Source organism: Coptis chinensis, chromosome 2 (assembly GCF_015680905.1).
Source record: "Coptis chinensis isolate HL-2020 chromosome 2, ASM1568090v1, whole genome shotgun sequence".
NCBI lineage: Eukaryota > Viridiplantae > Streptophyta > Magnoliopsida > Ranunculales > Ranunculaceae > Coptis > Coptis chinensis.
Window position 1 is genome coordinate 31,681,992 of NC_141457.1, and position 22,746 is coordinate 31,704,737.

Sequence of the window (22,746 nt, forward strand, 5' to 3'; positions counted from 1 at the left end):
GTTCGAGACATTATATACACTGTGAACAACACTATATACTCTGTAGACCTAATATACCTATTCGGTTGAACACTGTATTAAGATATGTTATTGTATTTTCATAAGAAGTTGTTGTAAAAACTGCACGACCCTATATAAGATGCGACTTCCTTTATATAATAATTGCGGATTGAAATACAGCTTAAATATGTAACTTATAAAGTTGTTCTAGACATAATACAAGTTCTTCGCGAGGCTATATAAGCTGTGATAGACACTATATTAAATGTGAAAGACAACTTAGAAATTAAACTTATGAAGTTGTGCACGACACTATATAGGTTTGAAAAGACACTATATACGCCCCAAATTCCATGATATATGTTATACACCTTTAAGACCTAATAGACTGTGATTCAGTTCAACACTGTATTTAGATATATTATTGTATTCCCATAGGAAGAAGTTGTAATAACTATAATTGTAATTGTTTTGGCAGTAAACTGCTTCAACACAACGAGAGCAATGGTAAAGAACACACTAAGAAATAGAGGAATTTGATGTTGGGGGAGATGAAACTGAACCAAATAATGGCTGCCTACGTACTCCAAGATCTATTCTCTAGGGATCAAGTTTCCACGTAGTTCCTTATGAAAAATAATGTGATATTTATATAGGTAGAGTAGAGAGTCCTTGTAGCTCAAGTAATCTTGTTGCTTGATTGTGATAATTAACTGATAGAATAATAATCTCTTTGATAAGAAATGAATCGGACATAAATCAATGTACATTAGTGGCAAGCCATGTGGCTAAGGTTCAACCTTAGACACATGAGTTAATGGGCCCGCATACATTGATCCATGATATTGCGAATTGGGCTTTAGCCCTGTTGATTAAATGAATAAAATAGAGACCCCTACTAATGGACGTTTGCCATGTAGGTGGGGGTCGAAACACCGCCCCCTCTTTGTCATGCGAACAAAGTTCACATGGCAAAAGAAGAGAAGAAAAACCAAGGAAAACTTGAAATAATAAAAGAGTAAGCGGAGTGTATAACAAAGTGTTGTGTGAACGTAAACGATAAGAAAATGGACAATCGGAAAAAATTCGTGAATTAGTGGAAATGAAAAAAATGTCAAATTAACGTATACGGGTCGCAATAACATAGTTAAATAAAAAATGGTTGAAAATGCACAGATAAAATAAAAGATGCACATAAATAAAATTTCAAAAGAAATTTAGTGCCGAACACTGTACCGAAAGCATTACGTAACAATGCGAAAGTGATGTCGACGACGCGTGCAAGCGGAATAGCGATACGAGGATTAGACCGTTGAAAACTGTTGAAAAAAAATCGCGAATTATTGTGAACGAAATAATTGGAATTCGAAAAATGTTCAAGAGTCAAGCATTTGTTCCGAAATAACTAGAAGATGTGCACGTGAAAACACCATAGAAAATGAAGACTCCAAAAGCAAATCCGGATTGGATAATGCTTATCATCGAGTCTCCCACCTTAAGTCGGTTTGGCTAATAGAATTATGCACGGACTGAAATATTGGACCAGTGCAAGATCGGGCAAAGGAAAAAAATATATATATATAAACAGAGGGAACATGATAATAACGAAGCAAAAACAGTGAACACAAGTATAGAGAAAAGAATACCATCCCGCCTAGCACAAATCTTCAGAGAAAGAAAAGTTACGAGCTAGCACTGATAACCGAGAAAAAACACAAGTAAACTCCACCTTGGTAACAAAACTACTACCCCATCGAGATTCCGTACTGTGCTGTCGTTGGTGTCGAAGACGAAAAAAGGTTAGTACGGTGTTTGTTTAGTTTTACGGTTCTCTTGTTTTCAGATAACTCTTGTTCCCATCTTCATCCCAACTGAAGAAACACAACTGGTGTCACCCCTTTTATGTGTTCACCATTACAGAATTGCCTGAAATTTTCAGCGGTTTTGGGAGCAATATCGGCGAAGAATTCCACTATAATACGACCAGCTAGCAATACAACCAAATGTAACAACGAAAAACACGATTGGGTTTGTTGGGTTTTGTGGTCGTCGTTGCGGTTGTAAAACGAAAGAAAGAAAAAAACGAAACTCTGTAGTTGCGAGAGATGATGGTGGCGCCAGTATACAAAACTGGTTTTAAGTTTTGAACCAAAACATGATATGGTGCAGCTCCCACAAAGGAAGGGCACCGTACCTGTGCCACATTAATATGGCCCAATGAACCCGGTTTTTGTGCTTTCTGACCTTTTTTTTTTTTTTTCCGGGGTAAAACACTTTCGAAAGAAAACTCGATGACGATCGCAGACTTGGTGAGGTGGAAAGAAGGTGACAGATACAACGACTACTTGGAACCACGTCGATGGTCGCTTAAGGAAATACAGAAAATACTAGGACTCAAGAAATTTGAGATGGATGAAGTGTACGAATTTGAAACGAAAGTCGAAGAAGATGAAGTAGTAATGGCTTACACACAATTAAATTGCAGGAGTACAATTCCGTTGAGCAAAGAAATAGCGCAATTACTGGAGTGGTGGCAAATTGCACCGGGACAACTGCTAATATCGTTCTGGTTAATCTTTACGAGAGCGCACCGTTTAGAAAATGAATTTAACAGAAGGTTTGGGGCTCAAGAAATCTTCGCGTTGATACGATCGAAAGCCATACTGACGAAAGGGTACATAAAATTTGAAATTGAATTCAAGGATTCAAACAGAAGTTTTAAAGGGTTCCCAAAAGTATACACGGATGGGGATAGATTTCATACGCTTGCGAGGGAAGTGGAATCCGACAGAGTTTAAAGTGCCGAACAAATTTCGAGGTAAGCCAAAACATAAGTATTGAAAATTGTACTACGAGTAAACAGTTGACTAACACGAGTTATTTTTGTGTTTAACAGAAAACGCGAGTACACTACCAGATATTGAATTGGACAAGGAAGTGGAGAACAACCTTCGTTTCTTCTTTCATGAATGTTCTGATGAAAGATTGGTAGATTTGAGCTACTTTGATGATATTGTTGATTTTCGACACTATGGGGGTATCGAACAATGGCCCGATAGGTCCAAGGAGACACATAGTGAAATGGCGAAGAAGAGTAAGAGTCTCAGAAATGCAATATTTGGCAGCGATAGCGATAGTGAAAAAGAAGATGGAACGGAATTAATAGAGCGAGAATTAGTGTTGAGCTTGCCAACCACAAAAAGTGAATTGTACAAAAGAAGATGTTCCACAAGAAAACGGGCGAGCAGAGACCAAGAGAGACAACCAACGTTACAATGTATGATGCCTCGAGAGACGAGATTACAATGCACAAAACACCCCAGACGAAATATAATACATTCTCAACATAAAGAGGAAAAGGTATGTACCGTAGAAAAAAGATATGTAAAAGTGTGGTGAGATGTAATATCTCGTTCTGGTTTGGTATATACAGGAAAAGAATGGCGGGAAAAGAACGAAACAGTGATACTTACAAAAGATAGTGCAGCGAAAAACACAAAGTCGGTGAAAGAAAACAAACAGCAAAACAAAATGCAGGAGCAAAGAATCCAACCACCACCGCAAAACCGCCGGGGTAATACTACTACTCATGGAGGAAAACCACGAATCTGTTAACAGTAAGTTGACCGTTGACTTTTACTATTGCGTTAGGACGGTAAAGAAATTTATGTCCAACACTAAACCGATGAAATTGGTAGATGAAGCAAAGATGTTCAAGTCTGGAAGATGAAGCGAAGGTATCGCCAGGGACCACGCCAATGGAGGGGCTCGAAAAATATCAAAACTGTGACCAGAATACGGAGAACATCGGAGAATATGATAGAGCAGTGTCAATGATTTTCGACAGTATGAACCAGGTATGATAGTATTTTTTTATTAGTTATTGCAAACTTGTGTTTAAGTCTGAAAGATTGATGAAATCAGATATTTTTCGCCGCAGGTTAAAATGGTGGTAGTACGGGCCAAAGAAATTCATGAAAAAGTTGCGAAGAAAAGTATCGTTCCGAATAAATTCAATGCCGTAGAAGAAATAGAGAAAGTGAAGATACTCAACCGAAAATTGGAAGAGGCAAACAAAGCGTTAAGCGAAAACAACAGAGAGTTAGAAGACGAAAACAAAAACTTAACCGAGCGGACGGAAGAAGCAGAGGAGAGATCGTACGAAGAATTTGGAAAAGCCTGTGAGATAATGGAGGAACACAAACTCTTAAAAGCAGATGTGATAGAATTGAAGTCACTCGTGGTGACCAAAGATCAGGAACTTAAACGTGAGCAAAAAGAGATAGAGAAAAATAACAAGCGAATGACAGATTTAAACGAGCAGCTCGGCCAAGATCACATGCAAATGGCACACTGTGAATCGTCCGTAAGACAATTGACAGAGACTTTAATAGAAACGGGATGAACTAGAACGTGAGAAGATGAATTACAAAGATTTGTACGAGTTGTATATGCGAAAAGTTGGGAAGGAACCATTGGATTTTCCCAAACCAATAATCATGTGATTGCGAGTATGTAATACCATAGAGCTAAAAAAAAAAATTATGAAAATAAAAATAAAGTATGTGTTGGCTATTGAATATCATTGTGATGTCAGATAACATACCTGCATAAAACTTAGTGTTGTTGATTTATGAATGTAAAAGAACGAGACGCCCCCATGTAGAGAGAAAAATCTCCCAATATAGAACCATTGGAGAAAGTTATTGAAAGGCAAATGGGACATGATCGTCCTCAATGAACCTAGCTATTCAGGTGTTAAAATATTTGTACCGAACGTGAAGCAAGGCCTGACAACTGTTAGAGTTGTCACAGGTTCAAAGTTGTCACCCGTGCACTGGGACCAAACTAAAACACAACGCCATTGCCTTAGTAGTGGAATTAGCATGGATATTGTACTGTGGGAGTATTGCAATAATTGTTCCGAGCAAGAATAACCATCTTATTGACTCGGATTTCCGTCAAGTAGGCATGAATGCGACTTTCTTGGACCGAAAAAGGCATAATATGAATGACCTCACTAGAATGAACATTAATGAATGACATTGTTGAAAGTAAATTTATAGAAGAATAGAGTAATGTAAAATGACAACCAAACTAAGAGAATGGAAGTTGAATGCCTTTATTGATGGATAAAATAGAACGAAATACATAGATGGATAGATTCGTTATTGATGGAGTAATGTAAAAATACAAAAAATTTCCTAATGGTAAAACTTGCGAAGGTGGTAAGCATTCCATGGCTTCTCTATCAGTCTTCCAGAAATAGTACGGAGAAAATATGACCCCTTAGATGCTGGACGATCTATGATGTAGGGTCCTTGCCAATTTTCTCCACACTTTCCTGATTCTATAAGCTTTGGGTTTCTACAGAGAACCCAGTCTTCAGGAGCAAAAGATTTAGGACGGATCTTCTTGTCGTAGTTCCGTTTCATGTCAAACGATACTTAATAAGTCATTGTAGTCCCTCGAGCGAACCTCATCAATAAGAGCTTTTGGTGAGCCAAAGTAGTGTCATTGGAACTGTTTCAACAAAGAATCGACCGAGATGTACTGGAAATCAGTTTCAGTAGGTAAGATCGCCAAAGACCATATGCAAGGTTAAAAGGTGATAATGCAGTTGAATATTTTGGCGTTGTCCTATAAGCCCACAAGACAGCTGGAAACTCCTTGACCCAATTTCCTTTGGCGCCAGTCAACGCCTCTTTAGGGTTAGCCAAAATCACCTTATTGGTGGCTTCGCCGGCTTGCCATTGGCTTCGCGGATGATAAGGTGTGGAGAAGTTATGCCGTATCTTCAAATTAGCACAGAACTGACAAATTTCTACAGCATCAAATTGTTTACCATTATCTGATACAAGTGCCGCAGGGATGCCAAAAAGACAAACAATATTTCTCCATAGAAACATTTTGACGTTGGAAGTATGGATTTGGACCAAAGGCTTTGCTTCTACCCATTTGGTAAAGTAATCGGTTGCCACAAGAAGGAATCGTATACTACCAGGAGCTTTAGGTAAAGGGCCAATAATGTCTAAGCCCCATTTGGCAAATGGCCATGGGCTAAGCATGGGATGCAACTCAAGAATGTGTAGTTTACTCATATTATCGTGCTTTTGGCATGGCTCACACCTCTCGGATAGGTGTTTTGCATCCTTTTGCATCTCTCGGTCACCAATAGCCCCGTGTCATAGCCTTATGAGCTAAACTTAAGCCCTTGGAGTGGCTTCCGCGATAAGCCGAGTAAATCTCTTCCAAAACTTGAAGTCCTTCCTGTTTTGAGAGGCATCGCAACATAGGGTTTAAGTCCAAGCCTTTGCGATATAAGTGCAAACTTCCGTCGAATGTGATATCACCAAAACTTCCATGCATCGCGTTTGATTCTTTTCAAATGAGTTTTGGTTCCGGCGAAGTGAAGAAACTTGCAAGTAGTGGATATAAGGAAGATGCCAATCTTGCGCATCGGAGATCATCACTGGCTCTGATAGTATCATATCGGGAACTTCAGGACTATCATCTACTTTATGTACCAACTCACTATCTGTTTCGGGAGCGAATTCAGGAGGAACAAATGGATCTATAGATTCTAATGGAAGATCTAAAGTATGGTCATGTTGTGAATTTTCCATCTCCCTTTTTCGCTTTCGAGTCATGATTGGTGCGATTATACGTGGGTCGTATTTCGCTGTTGCGTAAAAGCAAAACAAGTAATTGCTTTCATGTACATACAAGTCATGCAATTCTTTTTCGGTAAGGTCAATGCTTGGCTCTTTCTGGAACTCCACAGTGATGTGTCTTGACTCTTCGCTTCTAACGGCGACGGAGAGATAAGCCAATGAATCAGCATGACGTATGTCATTTCGGGGTCTTTGAGTGATAGAGATGCTATCAAATTGTCGAGCAAGGCTATGTATCAAACCAAGATAAGCCGTCATACGGTCATTTCTTGCTTCAAAAGACTCGCCAAATTGATTGGCCACAAGGCGAGAATCCGTGTATAACTGGAGCTTTCACACCCCCAGTTTCAAAGCTGTTCTCAAGGCACAAACGGCAACCTCATACTCGGCTTCGTTATTTGAAGCGGCGAAGCCAAGTCGCACAGATTTCATAATCTTCTCTCCACCGGGTTTAACAAAAACGCATCCAATTCCAGACCCAGATTTATTATGGGAGCCATCTGAGTAAACAATCCATAGGTCAATGGGATTAGGAATTGCGTTTGCAAGTTGGTCTTCGTCGCCCCCAGTTATTGGTGGCAGAATGTCTTCCATAGATTCTTCTTGGCGCAAGAAATCGTCAATAGGAGAATCATCAATCGAAAAATCAGCTATCAAAGAAGCTAGAGCATGTCCTTTTTCAGCAGTACGACTTTCAAAGACAATGCTATATGCACTAAGATAATTTTCCCATTCGGCTAATCTGCTTGATTCTTGTGCATTACGAAAGACCTTGCATAAGGGATACTCAGTATAAACTCTGACCAACCTCCCCTAGAAGTATGGTTTTAACCGACGAGCGGCATGATCCAATGCAAGTGCAATTTTTTCCATCTTTGAATAACGAGACTCAGCTCCGGTTAACGTCTTACTGATAAAAAAAACGGGTCTACCATCACCGACGAAAAGAATAGCACTAACAGCTTGAGTTGTAGCTGCTAGGTATATGCCAATAGGTTGACCCGTTGAAGGACTTGTCAATATAGGAGGACTGACCAAGTATTTCTTCAGTTGTTGCAATTCCATCTCACAATCAACGTTCCAAGTTGCTGCCCCCTTTAAAGTCTGGAAGAAGGGATGACAACGATCGAAATATTTAGAAATAAATCTATGAAGAGCGGCAAGGCGACCAGTAAGCCGTTAAATTTCCTTCTTATTTTTTGGTGATGGCATATCAATAACGACACGTATCTGATCAGGATTAGCCTCAATACCTCTACGAGTCATGAGGTATCCCAGAAATTTTCCAGAAAAGAGGCCAAAAGAACATTTGGCGGGATTGAGTCTCATGTTATACTTATTAAGCCTATCAAAAACAAGTTGAAGATCGAAAAGATGATCACCAATAAGCTTCGATTTAACGACTATATCATCGATATAAGCCTCCATTATTATCCCCAGCAGATCGGAAAAAATTGTATTGACAAGCTTTTGGTAGGTTGCACCGGCATTTTTGAGACCAAAAGGCATAACAGTGTAGCAGAAAATGCCTTGGTCGGTAATGAAGGCGGTGAACTCTTGGTCATCCACATTCAAAGAGATCTGGTAGTACCTTGAAGAAGCATCCATGAAAGATAGGCATTGGAATCCCAAAGTGGCATCCACTAGTTCGGAAATTCGTGGCAATGGATACGGATGAATCGGACAAGCTTCATTAAGGTTTGTAAAGTCAATACAAATTCTGATTTGTCTGTTCTTTTTTGGCACTGCGACGACATTAGCAAGCCATTTTAGGTAAGTAACTCGTCGGATAAAGTTAACCGCAAATAGCTTATCAATCTCCTCTTTAACTTTGAGCTTCCGATCAGGTGCCATTCTTCTTCATTTTTGGCGAACTGGCCTGAAACTTGGATCAATGTCAAGTTTATGACAGGCAACAGAAGGGTCTATTCCCGGCATTTTCTCAATTTTCCAAGCGAAGATACGCTTATTTCGCTGTAAAAGGGAAACCAACTCTTTTTGTTCTACCGAAAAGTTCAACGAAATAAAAGTGGTTTCTTCTCACTGAATCTCCTACTTGCACTTCCAAAAGTCGATCCATCAGAGAAGCGCCCTTGCACATGAGCCTCAATATTATAAATGGAGGGCACGCCGCTTGCAGCAACCGTAAATTAGGCGGGGCACTTGCAAGGATCGTATTACCTCGAACTTCAGATTTTTATAGTCATCCATTGCTTTGTCATGACAGGCATGGGCGATACCGGTCACTACTTAACCTTGCAAATATGCCTGTAGAATGGGAACTTGACATATTGATGAAATGTGGAGACTACACCCCATGGAATGTATCCAATCTTTGCCCAAAATTGTGTTATAGTGGGATCGATCCATCAATAAGAAATCGAGCTCAACTTCTTTGTTCATTAATTTGATTGGTAAGGTAATTCTTCCAACCAATAAGATGTTCTCCCATCAAAACCGATGATAGGATTGTCTTCGGCGATGATCATACCCTCGAAGTTGCATCCGAGAATAACATCCACTGAAAATGACGGAGGTGGCCCCCCGTGTCGATCATTACCCGTTGAACACGAAGCACCTATAGAACCGCGTAAATTATAACCTGCGTCATAGTGAGGGTGATATACACCAAGGAGATCATCATCGCTGAATCGGAGGGGCTCTTCTTCGTAAGTCTCGATCCGGATTCCTTTGACAAAATCGACTTTGTTGATACGGTTAAACTCACCAACATAACTAACTTTCAAACGCTTTTGATTCTTACTCTGACTTTTGGAAAGAGACTCAACATAAGAATGGGAAACATTAATGACATGCTCATAAGTTACAACAACTGCCTGTTGAGAGTCTTTAGTAAGATATTCGTTTAAATGTCCTTTCTCCACTAATTTCTGAATCCGACCCCGGAGAGAGCGACAAAGTTCTGTCTCATGGCCATAGTCATTATGGAATTTACACCGCAAGGCTTTGTCCCTTGTCCCTTTGGTATCTTCTGAAAGTGGATAAGGCAGGGAAAAAAGATTCCCACTTTTCAACTTCTCATATATAACAGAGTACTTGGCATTGAGCGGGGTCAGTTTTAGCTCAGGTAGAGTCTTTCCATCACGATTGAAACTAACTTGCTTCTGATTGTCATTCTTTCCATTGTTATGCTGTTGATCTGACTGTCCTTGCTTCGGCTTAGAATTCTTGCTGTCAAAAAAATCTTTACTCCGAATATCTTTGTCTCTTGCTGCTTTTCGCCGATAGGTTCTCCCTCGATCTGATGATGTGTTGTTCAGCCCTAACATACGGATCGTCATCGGGGGTTTAGGGACATCTTTAATTAGAGAGTGGTAAAGATCCCTTACAATGAAGTTCGAACTTCTGTCTCTTTCATAATATAATGCTTCTTTAAAAGCGAAAAGAAGCATCCCATCAGAAACTTCTAGAACATCTGCTGCGCCTTCGAACCTAGTAACAAAAGTACGTAAACTTTTCGTCACGCGTTGTTGCTTGATGTTCAAAAGTGAGTCGACATCCTTTGGCGTCTTGCAATTGTGGCGGAAACGATTAACAAATTGATTTTCTAGTTCATTGAATTGGTGAATTGATCTTGAAGGCAATTCACTAAACCAGTGTAATGCTTCTCCCTTTAGAGTTGATGGAAAGAGCTTACATATGAGCGGGTCATCTCCACCCCATAACACCAACTTATTTTTGAACGATAGAACATGCAAGCCAGGATCTCTTTCCGACTCATCATAAAGTTCAAAATTGGGTTGTTTGAAGTCGGGATGGTGGTAAGCTTCTTGAATGTCGATTGAAAACTTATCAAGTACGCCATCATTGACTGTCAAGTTTTTCATTCTTACATCCCTTGACTCTCTATCGTTAAGTTCTTTTGTAATCAACTCTTTCAGCTGTTGTTCTGTTAGAGTTAAAGTGTTGGCTCGAACAACTGGATGCCCCCGGTCGTGCCCATGTGGAGAAGGATACCTTCCATTATCTCTTATTGGAGTTAGAGATCTTTGGCGATACGCACGATTAGCTCCGACCGGTGATTGTCTTTGTCTATCCCTGTAACCAGCCTGTCTAGGCCGGTAGTCATCCTTGGCCGGGTGGTCGGAATAATTATACCACTTCTCCATGTTTTGTTGCTCTTGTCTGGGATGCCCGCTTTCCCAGTCATATCGGACATATCTCGGACGGCGGTCTTCCCTGAAATTGCTTCTCATAGGTAAATCTTCCTTTTGAGATCGGACATGTCTAGGGTAGTAGTTATCCCTGCCAATCCGATTCTCCCCATAAGTACGGATAATAGGGTCATTACTCTTAGAGCGTAATCTGGTTGATTGTGTTTGAGAAATAACACGTTCGGTGACGATGAAGTGGTTCTTCAAGACGGTCCCATACATTGGAATGGCTGCGTCCGCCGTGGGTCGCCTTGATGTTGTTGAATTTGCAAAGATCGTCCACCGCCTTTGCCTCTTTGCCAGCTTCCTTCTCAAGTTCCTATTTAAATTTTTGACTCGTCTTAACTCACGCTCGACCGTATTAGGGGTGGATTGGCTATTACTATCACCTTTTCCGTTAGTTGGTGTGAGAGTAATGTCCACGCCCATATCCATGTCAACTGAAGGATCGACATGGACGAGACGGGACCACATGGAGGATTACCGACTTGTCGGTTTCTTGTTGTTGCAAGACTGTTAGGGTTGGTGCCGGCGGTTGTCTTGCCTTTTTCGATGGCGGTGGCGGAGGAGGTGGCGGTTCTTGGCTTCTTCTGATTGGATGTTGCTAATTGATCCTACCACTAGGAGCAACTTGATTGTTCAACGGTTCTTGCATTGGCGATTTAAATTTTGAGGATTGCGAGTATTATTAGCGGGGAGGAATATGTCGACTATTTGGTCCGCTTCTTGTGCTTACCATCTTGATTGTTTCACGTGATAATAAATTCTAAATTCTCCAAAGGCGGCGCCAATTATGTTTCATAAAGAACCGCTCAACACAACGAGCAATGGTAAAGAACACACTAAGAAACAGAGGAATTTGATGTTGGGGAGATGAAATTGAACCAAATAATGGCTGCCCTCGCACTCCAAGATCTATTCTCTAGGGATCAAATTTCAACGTAGTTCCTTATGAAAAATAATGTGGTATTTATATAGGTAGAGTAGAGAGTCCTTGTAGCTCAAGTAATCTTGTTGCTTGAGCAATTGTGATAGAATATAACTCTCAACTGATAATTATCTCTTTGATAAGAAATGAATCTGGGCCATAAATCAATGTACATTAGTGGCAGCCATGTGGCTAAGGTTCAGCCTTAGACACATGAGTTAATGGGCCTGTACATTGATCCATGATATTGCAAATTGGGCTTTAGCCCTGTTGATTAAATGAATAAAATAGAGACCCCTACTAATGGACGTTTGCCACGTAGGTAGGGGTCGAAACAGTAATGTCTACATATTCAAGGTAGTTTCGGCCAGTCCTATCAACTACTCAACACCTACAGTAAAGAATTGAGGAAGGTTGATCGCTTCAGCTTTACAGAGCTGCAAAGAGTGGGAAACACAGATCACTTCAAGTGTTACTTCTGGAGCTATAGGATTACTGTGAGGAGCTTTCGTCACACATGTAGGCCATACATAGAAATAGACGACACACATTTGAGGGGGAGATCAAGAGGATGTCTGATTTCAGCCATTGTTGTTGACGGTGATAATCATGTTTTCCCTGTTGCTTTTGGTCTGGTTAGCGGTGAAGACAACGAGAACTACAATTGGTTTTTGCGATGCCTAAGAGACCAAGTGATTGGGTATGAGACTCCGTTAGTTATCATATTTGACCGGCATCCCAGTCTGGTAGTCAAAGTCCCTGAGGTGTTTCCTCGGGCGAAACATGCCTTTTGCATGAACCACATTTGTAAGAACATGTCGGGTTTGATTCTGTCACTTCCGCTTATGAGGAAGATTAAGATAGCAGCTAAGACAACTTAAGAGTGGTTTTTCCGTGCTGTGATGAGAAATATAAAGAAAATGAACTCACGTGTCTACGATAAGCTTATAGAAATTCCGCTGGATAAGTGGGCTTGTCACGCCCCTATAGTAAAGAGATATGGCATTGCCTACACTAACCATGTTGAGTCTTGGAACAACATGATTAAGGATGATAGAGCCCTTCCAGTTGTTTGTTTAGTGGAAGCAATTAGGGAGAATCTCAGTGCGCACTACTGCAAGTACAGAAAAATGGCGGATGACTGGGTTGCTCGCGATGAGAGGTTCACACCCAAGGCTACTGGTTTGGTGCGAGCCAACATCACCAAGGCATTGGAATTCACACACTCAAGAGTTGGGACTGGGGAGTATCTAATAAAGACCGACCGTTGTCGAATATTTCGTGTGAATCTTAAAAATAGGGTCTGCTCATGTGGGTATTTCCAACATATGGGAATCGCGTATGCGCATGCATGCAAAGCCATAAGTGTGAGCCGCCAAGCTTGTCATATGACATATGTCGATTCGTACTACAGTACTGCAAACTGGCAATGGTGTTATAGTGAGGTGTGGGTTGGCATTCCGAGTAAGGAGCAGTGGGACATTGATGAGGAGGAAGAGCGCATCCTGCCCCCTCCCTTGAAGCGCAAAGTTGGTCGGATTTCTATGAAGAGAATGAAGATAAGAGCATAGCATAAGGGTTCAAAGTGTAAAAGATGTTGCACTTTGTGCAACATGGAAGGGCACAACAAACGTATATGCAAAAACTTCGTCGATGACAAGGGGGCTGAGCATCGTCTTGTGAACCCCGAAGCGGTGGACAAACGTCACAGGCTATGATAGTAACAGTTTTGACTTTGTTGCAATTTAGGACACAAGATAAAACAGTTAACATTTTTTGCCCTTCTTCCCTTTTGGAATTGCAACTATTTGTTATTGATATTTTGGTTGTTGCAAAAATGTGATTTTATGGGTAATTTTGAACTTGTAATTGGTTATGGCTTCAACTGCTTTATATTTAATTTTGCAATTATCTGATGTGGCTTCAACTGTTTATAGTTTCTCTTGAAGATACTACTATATAAGTGTATATAACACGATATAAGCTATTGACAATATTAAATAGTCTTCTGAGTATCCTATATTAGGTCCATGCAAATGGTATCTTGGCAAATGATTTGGGAGATACAATTGCGATTTTAATGATTCTAACTTGTGCAGTTGCTCAACTGTTGTGTGGTTAGTATTGTTGAGACGTTTCTTATTGAGGTTGTAAATGAGGTGACTAAAATGGTGAAATTATCATTATCTTATTGTAAATGATGATCTTGAATTCAAAGTATCATTTATTGCAAATTTTTATGTGAATTTCGCAAGTAATAGATGGAATTTGTGGGAATAACGGGTGCCCCCTTTTTATCTCTTATTTATTTGGGCTAGTATTTATTTTGGTAGTTGCAAGAGTTGGATTGGATTTTGGTACTTGTAAATGGTTCGGGGCTGTAAATGGTTACACTGACTTGTCCTTGGTAGAACTGATGTATGTATTAAACGGACATGTTTGCGCAGCTTATAATGCAAACGGACATCATATATATCATGCCTTCTCCTAAACGGATTATCCGTGAATGGACAGAGAGTCTTGAATAGTTTATTGAGTGGCTTGAACAACGTATATAGTGCTGTGAACTACGTTCATATACGCTTATTAACATGTTCGTATTCATGACACTAATTAGGTTATTCAGGACACTAGATACGTTATGGACATGCACTATATAACATGGTCGTGGGAATTCTTGCATATATAGTGCCTTGAGCAGCTTATAATGCGCCTTGAACGCTTATATAGTGTTGATGAACCATTTCGATAGTACTATTGCTATTTTCTAAAATCTAACTTGTGCATTCTAAATAAGCGGACCATAAATAAGGTCCCATACATAATTGTTGGGTTCAGTTGGGTATAGGATTACCATCATTTAGAACCTTCCCATAGAGTGTCTGTTAATTGATTGTCGTCCAAGGAAGGTTTTAATGGCTATTGCTCTATTACTTGATCAACGGTTGAGATTAAGATCCTGAGGTTGGACGGCCTAAAATAGCCTTGTGAAATAGCTTTCTTATTAGATATGGTTTGTGCCCTACTTCCCCAATACCGATATTCTTAACTATAATAATCATTCTCTTTCTCGATGTTAACTTCGTCAGTGTCGTCTCATTCCCCAATTGGGTTGGTGAATTTACTCGAAGACATACTAACTACGATCAATAGGATAAAGAGACAAGTGAATCTGTCAGCAATGAAGGAGGTTGATATTCTCTTTGGGAAGATGGATAATTTTATTACTGATAGTGATATTCTGATGAAAATGAGGGAAAGAAAATTGAAGAAGAAAATTGTGCCGTTGCGGAAGAAAGTGAAAAGATGTGAGCGTAAGATGGAAGTCATCCAATCTATTTGGTTAGATTCAGAGAACAGTTCTGGAGGGAGTTCGATTTGATTCATGAGGGAGACTATTCATCTGTTTCATATCCATATTCATGGCTTGTATTATGTTGTTATGTTTTTATCCCTTTATGTATGAATTGTATGTGTTTGACGAAATGACTCTTACTTTTCTCTAACTTCTTCTAGTTTGTTCTTTCAGCTTCTTTATCCCATTTGCAAAGTGATGCATACAAAATAATAATCTTTCACAAAATAAGTAGATTCCCTAAAGTAATGCGTCCTTTGGAAGTGTCCTTTGGAAGAGATTCCCTAAAGTAATGTGTCCTTTGGAAGTGATGTGTCCTTTGGAAGTGAAACATTGAAACGTCCTTAGGTTGTTGGTGACTTTCCACCTTCCAGTAAATAGTAAACATGCGCTATATAAGCATGGGTGTTGGTGCATGAACTATTGGTGACTTTTCATAATGATGGCCCAATCTTCTAAAAGAAAGGGGAAAGATGGCGGTTGCATTCTTCCTCAGAAAATGTGCCAACAGATTCTTCTCTGTGCTCCATTCCCATTATTCGACAAATCAAAGCTTGTTTGTCATGAGTGGGAAAAGAGTAGGTTTGACCCCTCATTCATTAACGATTATGTTTTGAAGACGAGAACTCTTCTAGGTTACATAATTCAGACTGCACACGGTTGGGAAACGTATACATCCTTTGCTTTGAATGTTGATCACATTCTACCACTTCCTACTCCTACTCTGGACTTCTGTGGATACGGTTTCAAAATCTTGGCGTCTTCAATGCAAGGTATCCTTTTAGGTCACAAGGGAGTTGAAATGAAGGACGTGTACTACCTTTGCAAACCCACGACGCAGCAAATGCTTATGTTGCCCAGTCATAAAACTAGATTTCGGACACAGTGTATGGGTTTGTATGTGAGTTTTGTGGAACCGTTGGAGTTTATGATACTGCGTTTGTCAGAAGACTGCAGAAACACTATAAGACGATCTGAAGAAGTCAACAACCTGCCGGGGGTAGTCGTTTGCCATGTGGTTGAAAAGTTCGATTCCCGCATAAAATGGAAATGGATTTGAAGGTTGAAAATGATTTGAAGTTGTCCTTCAATAGTGAGGTGTTGCATTTTTAACTGTGGAAAAATGAATTTGGGCATTGTGGTGAAAGGATGTTTTCATTGGCCTATTAAGTCAGATAATGGTGTTGCAGTTTTTGAAGCCGTGGAAGGCAAATGGTGTGGTATAATTTAACAAAACCCGAGAGGATGGAAGGAGTGGTCAGATTTGATAATCAATTTTCGCAAAGATTTCTACTAATCCTATGAGATATAGTGGATAATAAGTTCGTTTCCACTCCTAGTGCTCTAGCAAAATCTAACTCCCTAAAGAGGTTGGATGCAACTACCCACAAGATGCAACTAGTTAGATTATCTAACCACGGCTACGTTGATTCTATGATAAGGAGTCATTCCAACTAATGTTAGATTTTGTGCCAATCCCTAATGCCTTATGACCAATCATGTCAAGGTATGGTTGGGGAGTCGAGTTAATGGAGGTTTAGCCTTGAATCATTCCAAGAATCATTTCCATTTAGATTTTAATCATAATATACAAGAATTTTGAAGCCGTTTTGAAGAAATTAGTAATAAGACATGAATCGTTAGATCTTCCGGATTTGATCAAATCTGCATTTTTATAGTTGGTTTTAATCTAATGGACAAGTTCTATTTTATAAGCTTTTCTATTCTAAGCTATCTACCCTAATTCTCTACTAAGATAAGGCATGTTTTGGGATGTCCGTGAAGGCATGTTAATCCAAGCTTTTCTCCACTGATTGGTAATTGCATCTTTCCGAGCATAATGGACTTAAGGTAGGCCTCAATAAGTTCTCAACTTTTGCTTTATCTTAAAAAGTATTCACATAAATGGACTTTGTCATAAAAACACTTAATCAATTATTAACTCTACTTATTATTATATAGTGTCTTTAACAACTTTTATATAGTTTACTAACTTGTTTTGATAGGGCACTATATAAGCTTTTCGGCGACGATGATAATCGCACTCGAGGAAATATGTTTTTATAGTATATTTGTAATGCTTCGAATATTATTACATCTGACATTTTTGAGATATTTGAGATTATGTTGGTAGGTAGGTATAATGATTCAGGTGAATCTTAAGACGATGATATATTTATATCATACAATGTTTCTATGTTTTATCACTAACAAATATTAAGATTAACATTATAGGGCACATAACAGTAGCCTGGTTAGTAGACAATTGACCAAAATTACATTATAACAAATACTCCGCAAAAGACGGAAGACGGAAAAGGTGAAAGTCCCCACGAATAAAAGCTATACAGAGTATTTCATATTTTTGTCGATGTCGAGAAACTCATGTTCAGTAATACCACAGTCAACTAGGTCCTTTTCCATGGTATTGCGGATGCAATTTGCAGGTCTTCCGAATTGGAGGTGATCACTTCTGATTAATTAGTCTGCATATGCAAGTACAAACACTCCGCAATTCCACCCATCAATTTGTTTTATACAATCAACATGTTCTATTTGCCATTTCCGCTGCAGGAACGTAAGGTGTATACAATTTGGGTCATGCAATAAGAGTCCATACAGGAGCAAAGCACATAGCTTATCTATAGTTGGGGAAGGGTCGATCACATTGGAAACCAATGAATCGTACACAAAACACGTCTAATTTTGAAAGTTGAAGACAACAAGGATCATTGCTGGTTGTTTCCCATGTTCAAAGCCATCATCAATCCCTTCGATTTTGCCGCGTGAGGGATGTGACTATTTTCTTGAACCAAGTCTTTGAAGGTCATGCTTAGACTCCACGATATTACCGAACCAGTTTTTGTAAGCTTTTCTGTTGTGGTTAAACTCCCATCACTGAGGGTACCTTGCAGGGTTCCATATAACGCCTCCATCGAAACCTAAGTTAATAGACACAGAAGTAATTTGTGTCACTGTATCAGAAAAAATGAAGAAGGACAATGGTTGGGAATGTCTAATAAATTACTGGGACAAGCGTGTCAGGGATGATAGTGTATTTGGCATAATGTGTCTGGAAATCTGGATCCACCGTTTCATTATTCCACTTATTCAAAAGTTCCATGTAAACAGAAAGAACCTGCGGGAAAAAAAAATATAACAATAATAAATAAATAAAGTAAAAGAAGTTTGCCATTGTGTGTACGTACGGGCGTTGACGAATTACTATAGGGAATAATTTGTTTTCAAACCTCATCATTCAGCCATTGTTTGTCATAAAGCAAGTAGAAGCTCCTTAGATTAATGTGTAAGCCTCGGCCAAAACATCTGACTTTAATAATTGGTGCAACAGCTTCCATGTTTGGTTGATCATGCTGCCACCAGTATTGTGCTGTGACATAGGCGGTAGTGGTCCTTTTCACTGGATCATCCGTAAGTTCACCTCAAGTGCATACAGTAGAGTTTCTGTCAATTAGCGCATTCTTCTGAAAAGTATGCTAAATCTTTTTTTTGGCATAGTTTTGCCACTTCTTCTTCTAGTACACTAACTTTGTTCCACTGGGACTCCTTCTGTGCATTCCTTTTGAAAACTAGTCGTCGACAATATTGTTTGAGGAAAGTACCTTCAAATACATTATGACAAATCCAGATTAGTGGCATAGGCCGTTAGTACAGTGCAATGGACTTCACAATAAAATAGTATACATACTGAAGACTATTCACAACTTAAGGCTTTCTTTTCAACGGACATTTCCATGAAGAGACACGTTCACAAGGGAACGTATATTGAATCTTGTACAGTTTATATAGTGGCTTCCATAACTTTGAAATTCTACTTATCAACTTGTTCTAGGTAAGCTTACATATGACACTATATTAGCTGTGACTAGACACTATATAAGCTGATCAAGACACTATCAGACGTGGGTGAACGTACCAGGTTATATAGTCTCTTGAACAGATTATATCGAGTCTTCAATAACTTTTAAATTTCCTCTTATGAACTTGTTCGAGGAAAGCTTATATATGACACAAGATCAGACGTCTGTGTACGTACGACGTTATATAGGGTCTTGTACAACTTATATAATGTTATATATAAGTCTAAATTCAAACGTTAGTAACTGTACATTAAAAAGTTGTTCCCAAAACTAGATAAGGTGTTGGAAGAAATTATATAAGCTGCTCCCACGATCATGTTTAAGCTAAGTGTTTAAGTGAAAAAGCAAATAAAATTATCTTTGACATTTTGAATATGTGTCATACTCTTGGTTTATACCTTATCATTAGTCTGGGTTTCATCCACTTCCTTTTCGGTACCGTCACCACCATCCTTTACAGTACCCTCTCCGTCGTCATTGAAGTCCACTTGACGAAAACCACCAGCCATCTTAACATACTTTGTAGCAGTAATTCCACACTCCAATAAATCCTTTGCAATTCTCTGTCTGATGCATACTTTGCACTTAGGGTCAAAATCTGGTGACCTATTCCTGAGAAGACAATCAGCAAAGGACAATGCATAGGCCCCACAGCTGTTATCATCATTTTGTTTGTAGCAATCAGCGAACACAAACTTCCACTTGGTACGCAATTTAGAGTGATCGATAGAGTCGTTCTTGAAAGCCAACATCCCGTAAGGCAATACGGAGAGTACCTTCTCCAAAGTCGGCCTGGGGTCAACCTCTCACTCCTCACCACTCTCAGCAGCCTCCAAAGAATCAAAGATCTGAATAGACCAGTTTCTAAAGTTCACTACAATGAGAATCCAATGGATATTGCCAATATTAACCATCATTATCAAACACGGCTTGGTCACTATGTCGTTAACAAATGAAAGGAAAACCCTTGTCATGGTGCCTGTGTGTAAAGAGCCTCCCAATACATAATGTTTGACTTCTTCGATATGATCTTGGTTTCCAAATCAATTTTGTCATCGTCAAGGGTCGTTGCCAAACTATTGTGGGAAAAGTACATACAACGTTGTAGTCATGGAAAGGAAAATTTATTAGTTAATGGTGTCATGTAGGCTTTCTCATAAACAGACTTCTTGGTGGGTCAACTTTTATATGTCCTTAGCAATTTTAACTTGTTAACTTGCTTGGGAAAGCTTTTATATTACACCATATACCCAGTGGAAGACAGTAGATAAGATTATGAAGACCTTATATAACATTTCCGTAAACACAATACTATAAGTTGTGAAGATTACCGAAAAGAATGACACAGATATAATGTGATACTTTTGTTCATGTACCATGTCCATGTACCAACGCCGCAACAATTCCATGTACATATCGATAGCCTGCACAGAATTAGTGCAAATATTTAGGCAATATATTTCCAAACAACCGCATAAGTAGAAGATCAGTGAGAGAGACATACGATATTATTGAGCTAACCATTCTCATACAAGGTGTAGAAGACAGACATATCTATCTCATCTTGGTAGTCGTACTATCTAACAACCTCTGTTGGGTTTGTACCAGGAAGATCGTGCAGTTTCCAGTAATATGTTACCTGTTGAGCAGTAGTAGTCAACTTCGAATAGTCATTGGGGAGCCTTCTCCGTAATGCAATCCCCGGTGGCCTATCCAGTAATCGGCCTTTGTTGAAAACGCTCCGAATCAAGGGTTGGCAGAAATGGGCAACTTCCTTTTCAACTTCTAGACAGTTCACTTTGTCAAATTTGCGCGGTCGCCTTCTCACCATGTCGGCATGCGCTGTGGAAGGAGACACAGAGTTTCGTCCGTCATCCTCATCGTCACTAGACTGCTCACCATCATCTACATTCTTGTCCTGTTCACCACTCACCGATACCAATGTAAAAATGTTCAGTAATAGAACTCGTCCAAATTGCAAATAAAATATAAAAAATGCTATTTAACAGGGGCCGATTTAACAGCACAAGTTTAAATTTTAATAGCACAAGAAAATGCTATTTAAATTTTAACCTTTGATTTAGCAGAAGTTTCTTTTACATTCCCATCATCTGTCTTTGCCGCATCAACCACTTCAACAGCAGGAACATATACCTCAATGTCCGCAGGAACAGATTCCTCAATGTCCGCACCATCCCCAACATCAATGTTCGCATCACCATCATTTAGAGTGTTCAGAGCATTGTGATCACTAATGTTCATGTCCTTAACAGCTTCACCTATTTCCACTCTCCCTTGCTCGGACTGATTTTTTTGCAAAAAATCGTTGAGGATGTCAGCGTTAGATATGCCTTTTGTTAAGTGATCCCCTGCTCTTCTCTCCAGTTCAGGCTGACTTCGATTCGAAAAGCAATCTAGGTGTTCAGAATCGGATAACTGCAGTCCAACACCTTTTTCGGGGTTGGGTTGGCTACCATTCAGTATGTCACTGTTGCCATATGACGACAACATTGACTGGAGATCAGCTACTTTGCATGGAGATTCCAGCTTCTCCACTATGGTAGTGTTAATGTCTTCTAAAGTGCCCATAACACTTTTTTGGGCTTCAACATCATTTTTGTCCAGGGTCTGAAAATAAACAATTTTTTAGTGACATTTATTACGTACAATATCACCGCTTATATATCAAATTAAGCCTGTAAATGAAACAACGGAAATCATACCCGTCCATTGATGGTCCCTCCAACAACACCAGCTTGGTCCGAAGAAGGAATGGTGTTATCTAGAACAGCATGTAACATTTGTGTTTGGCCCCAACTAATATCAGCTTCATCTGCGGGCAAGTCACACAAACGACGTAAAGGACTCGATAGAGACTCTTCTTTAGTGACATTAGCAATGGGGCTGTCATCGGGAAGACTTTCCTGAAAAGTTACAAGTCGCTTTTCCACGACTTTTACTCCTACGACCTTCTTCTTCGAGGGCGACTTCTTTGAAGGTGGCACAACTTTTATAGATTCTGCTTTCTTCTCGAAGGGGGGGGGGGACGACTTTTAATCCTTCTGCCTTCTCCTTCGAGGGCGACTTCTTTGTAGGGGGCACAACCTTTACAGCTTCTGCTTTCTTCTTGGAGGGGGGGACGACTTTTACTCCTTCTGCCTTCTCTTTCGAGGGAGACTTCTTTGAAGGGGGCACAACTTTTACAGCTTCTGCTTTCTTCTTGGAGGGGGGGGGGGGGACGACTTTTACTCCTTCTGCCTTCTTCAAGGCTGACTTCTTTGAAGGGGGCACAACTTTTAGTGTTATTTCTTTCTTCTCGGTGGGGGGGGACAACTTTTACTACTTCAGTTTTCTTCTTGGAGGGGGGGATGACTTTTACTGCTTCTGCGTTCTTCTTTGAGGGGGGGGGACAACTTTTACTGCTTCTGCCTTCTTCTTTGAGGGGGGGGGGGGTACGACTTTCACTGCTTCTACGTTCTTCTTCAAGGACGCCTCAGCAATAGTTGATTTTTTGGCTTGCTTAAGAACACCTCTAGCTCTCTTAGAAGCTAGCTGTTTTTCAAAGTCATCCTCACCACTATCCCCTATTTCAACGTCTTCCTCACCACTATCCTGCCCAGTGTCCCCTGTTCCAATGGAATATTTTCTTTTCATAGAAGGCTCCACCATAATCTTGTCGAACTGGAGCTTTTGGCGGCTTTCAAAGAGGACATCCATGATTTTAAAGTTAAGG

General features: G+C 39.8%; 1 protein-coding gene across 1 annotated transcript; it reads left to right on the plus strand.

The window, feature by feature from the left end:
• The first annotated feature begins 15,574 nt into the window (after positions 1-15,574).
• LOC147515791 (F-box protein At5g41720-like) lies at positions 15,575-16,192 on the plus strand. The gene has a single exon (XM_086593048.1). The coding sequence runs from the start codon at positions 15,575-15,577 to the stop codon at positions 16,190-16,192; it is 618 nt and encodes a 205-aa protein (XP_086449174.1).
• The last annotated feature ends 6,554 nt before the right edge of the window (positions 16,193-22,746 follow it).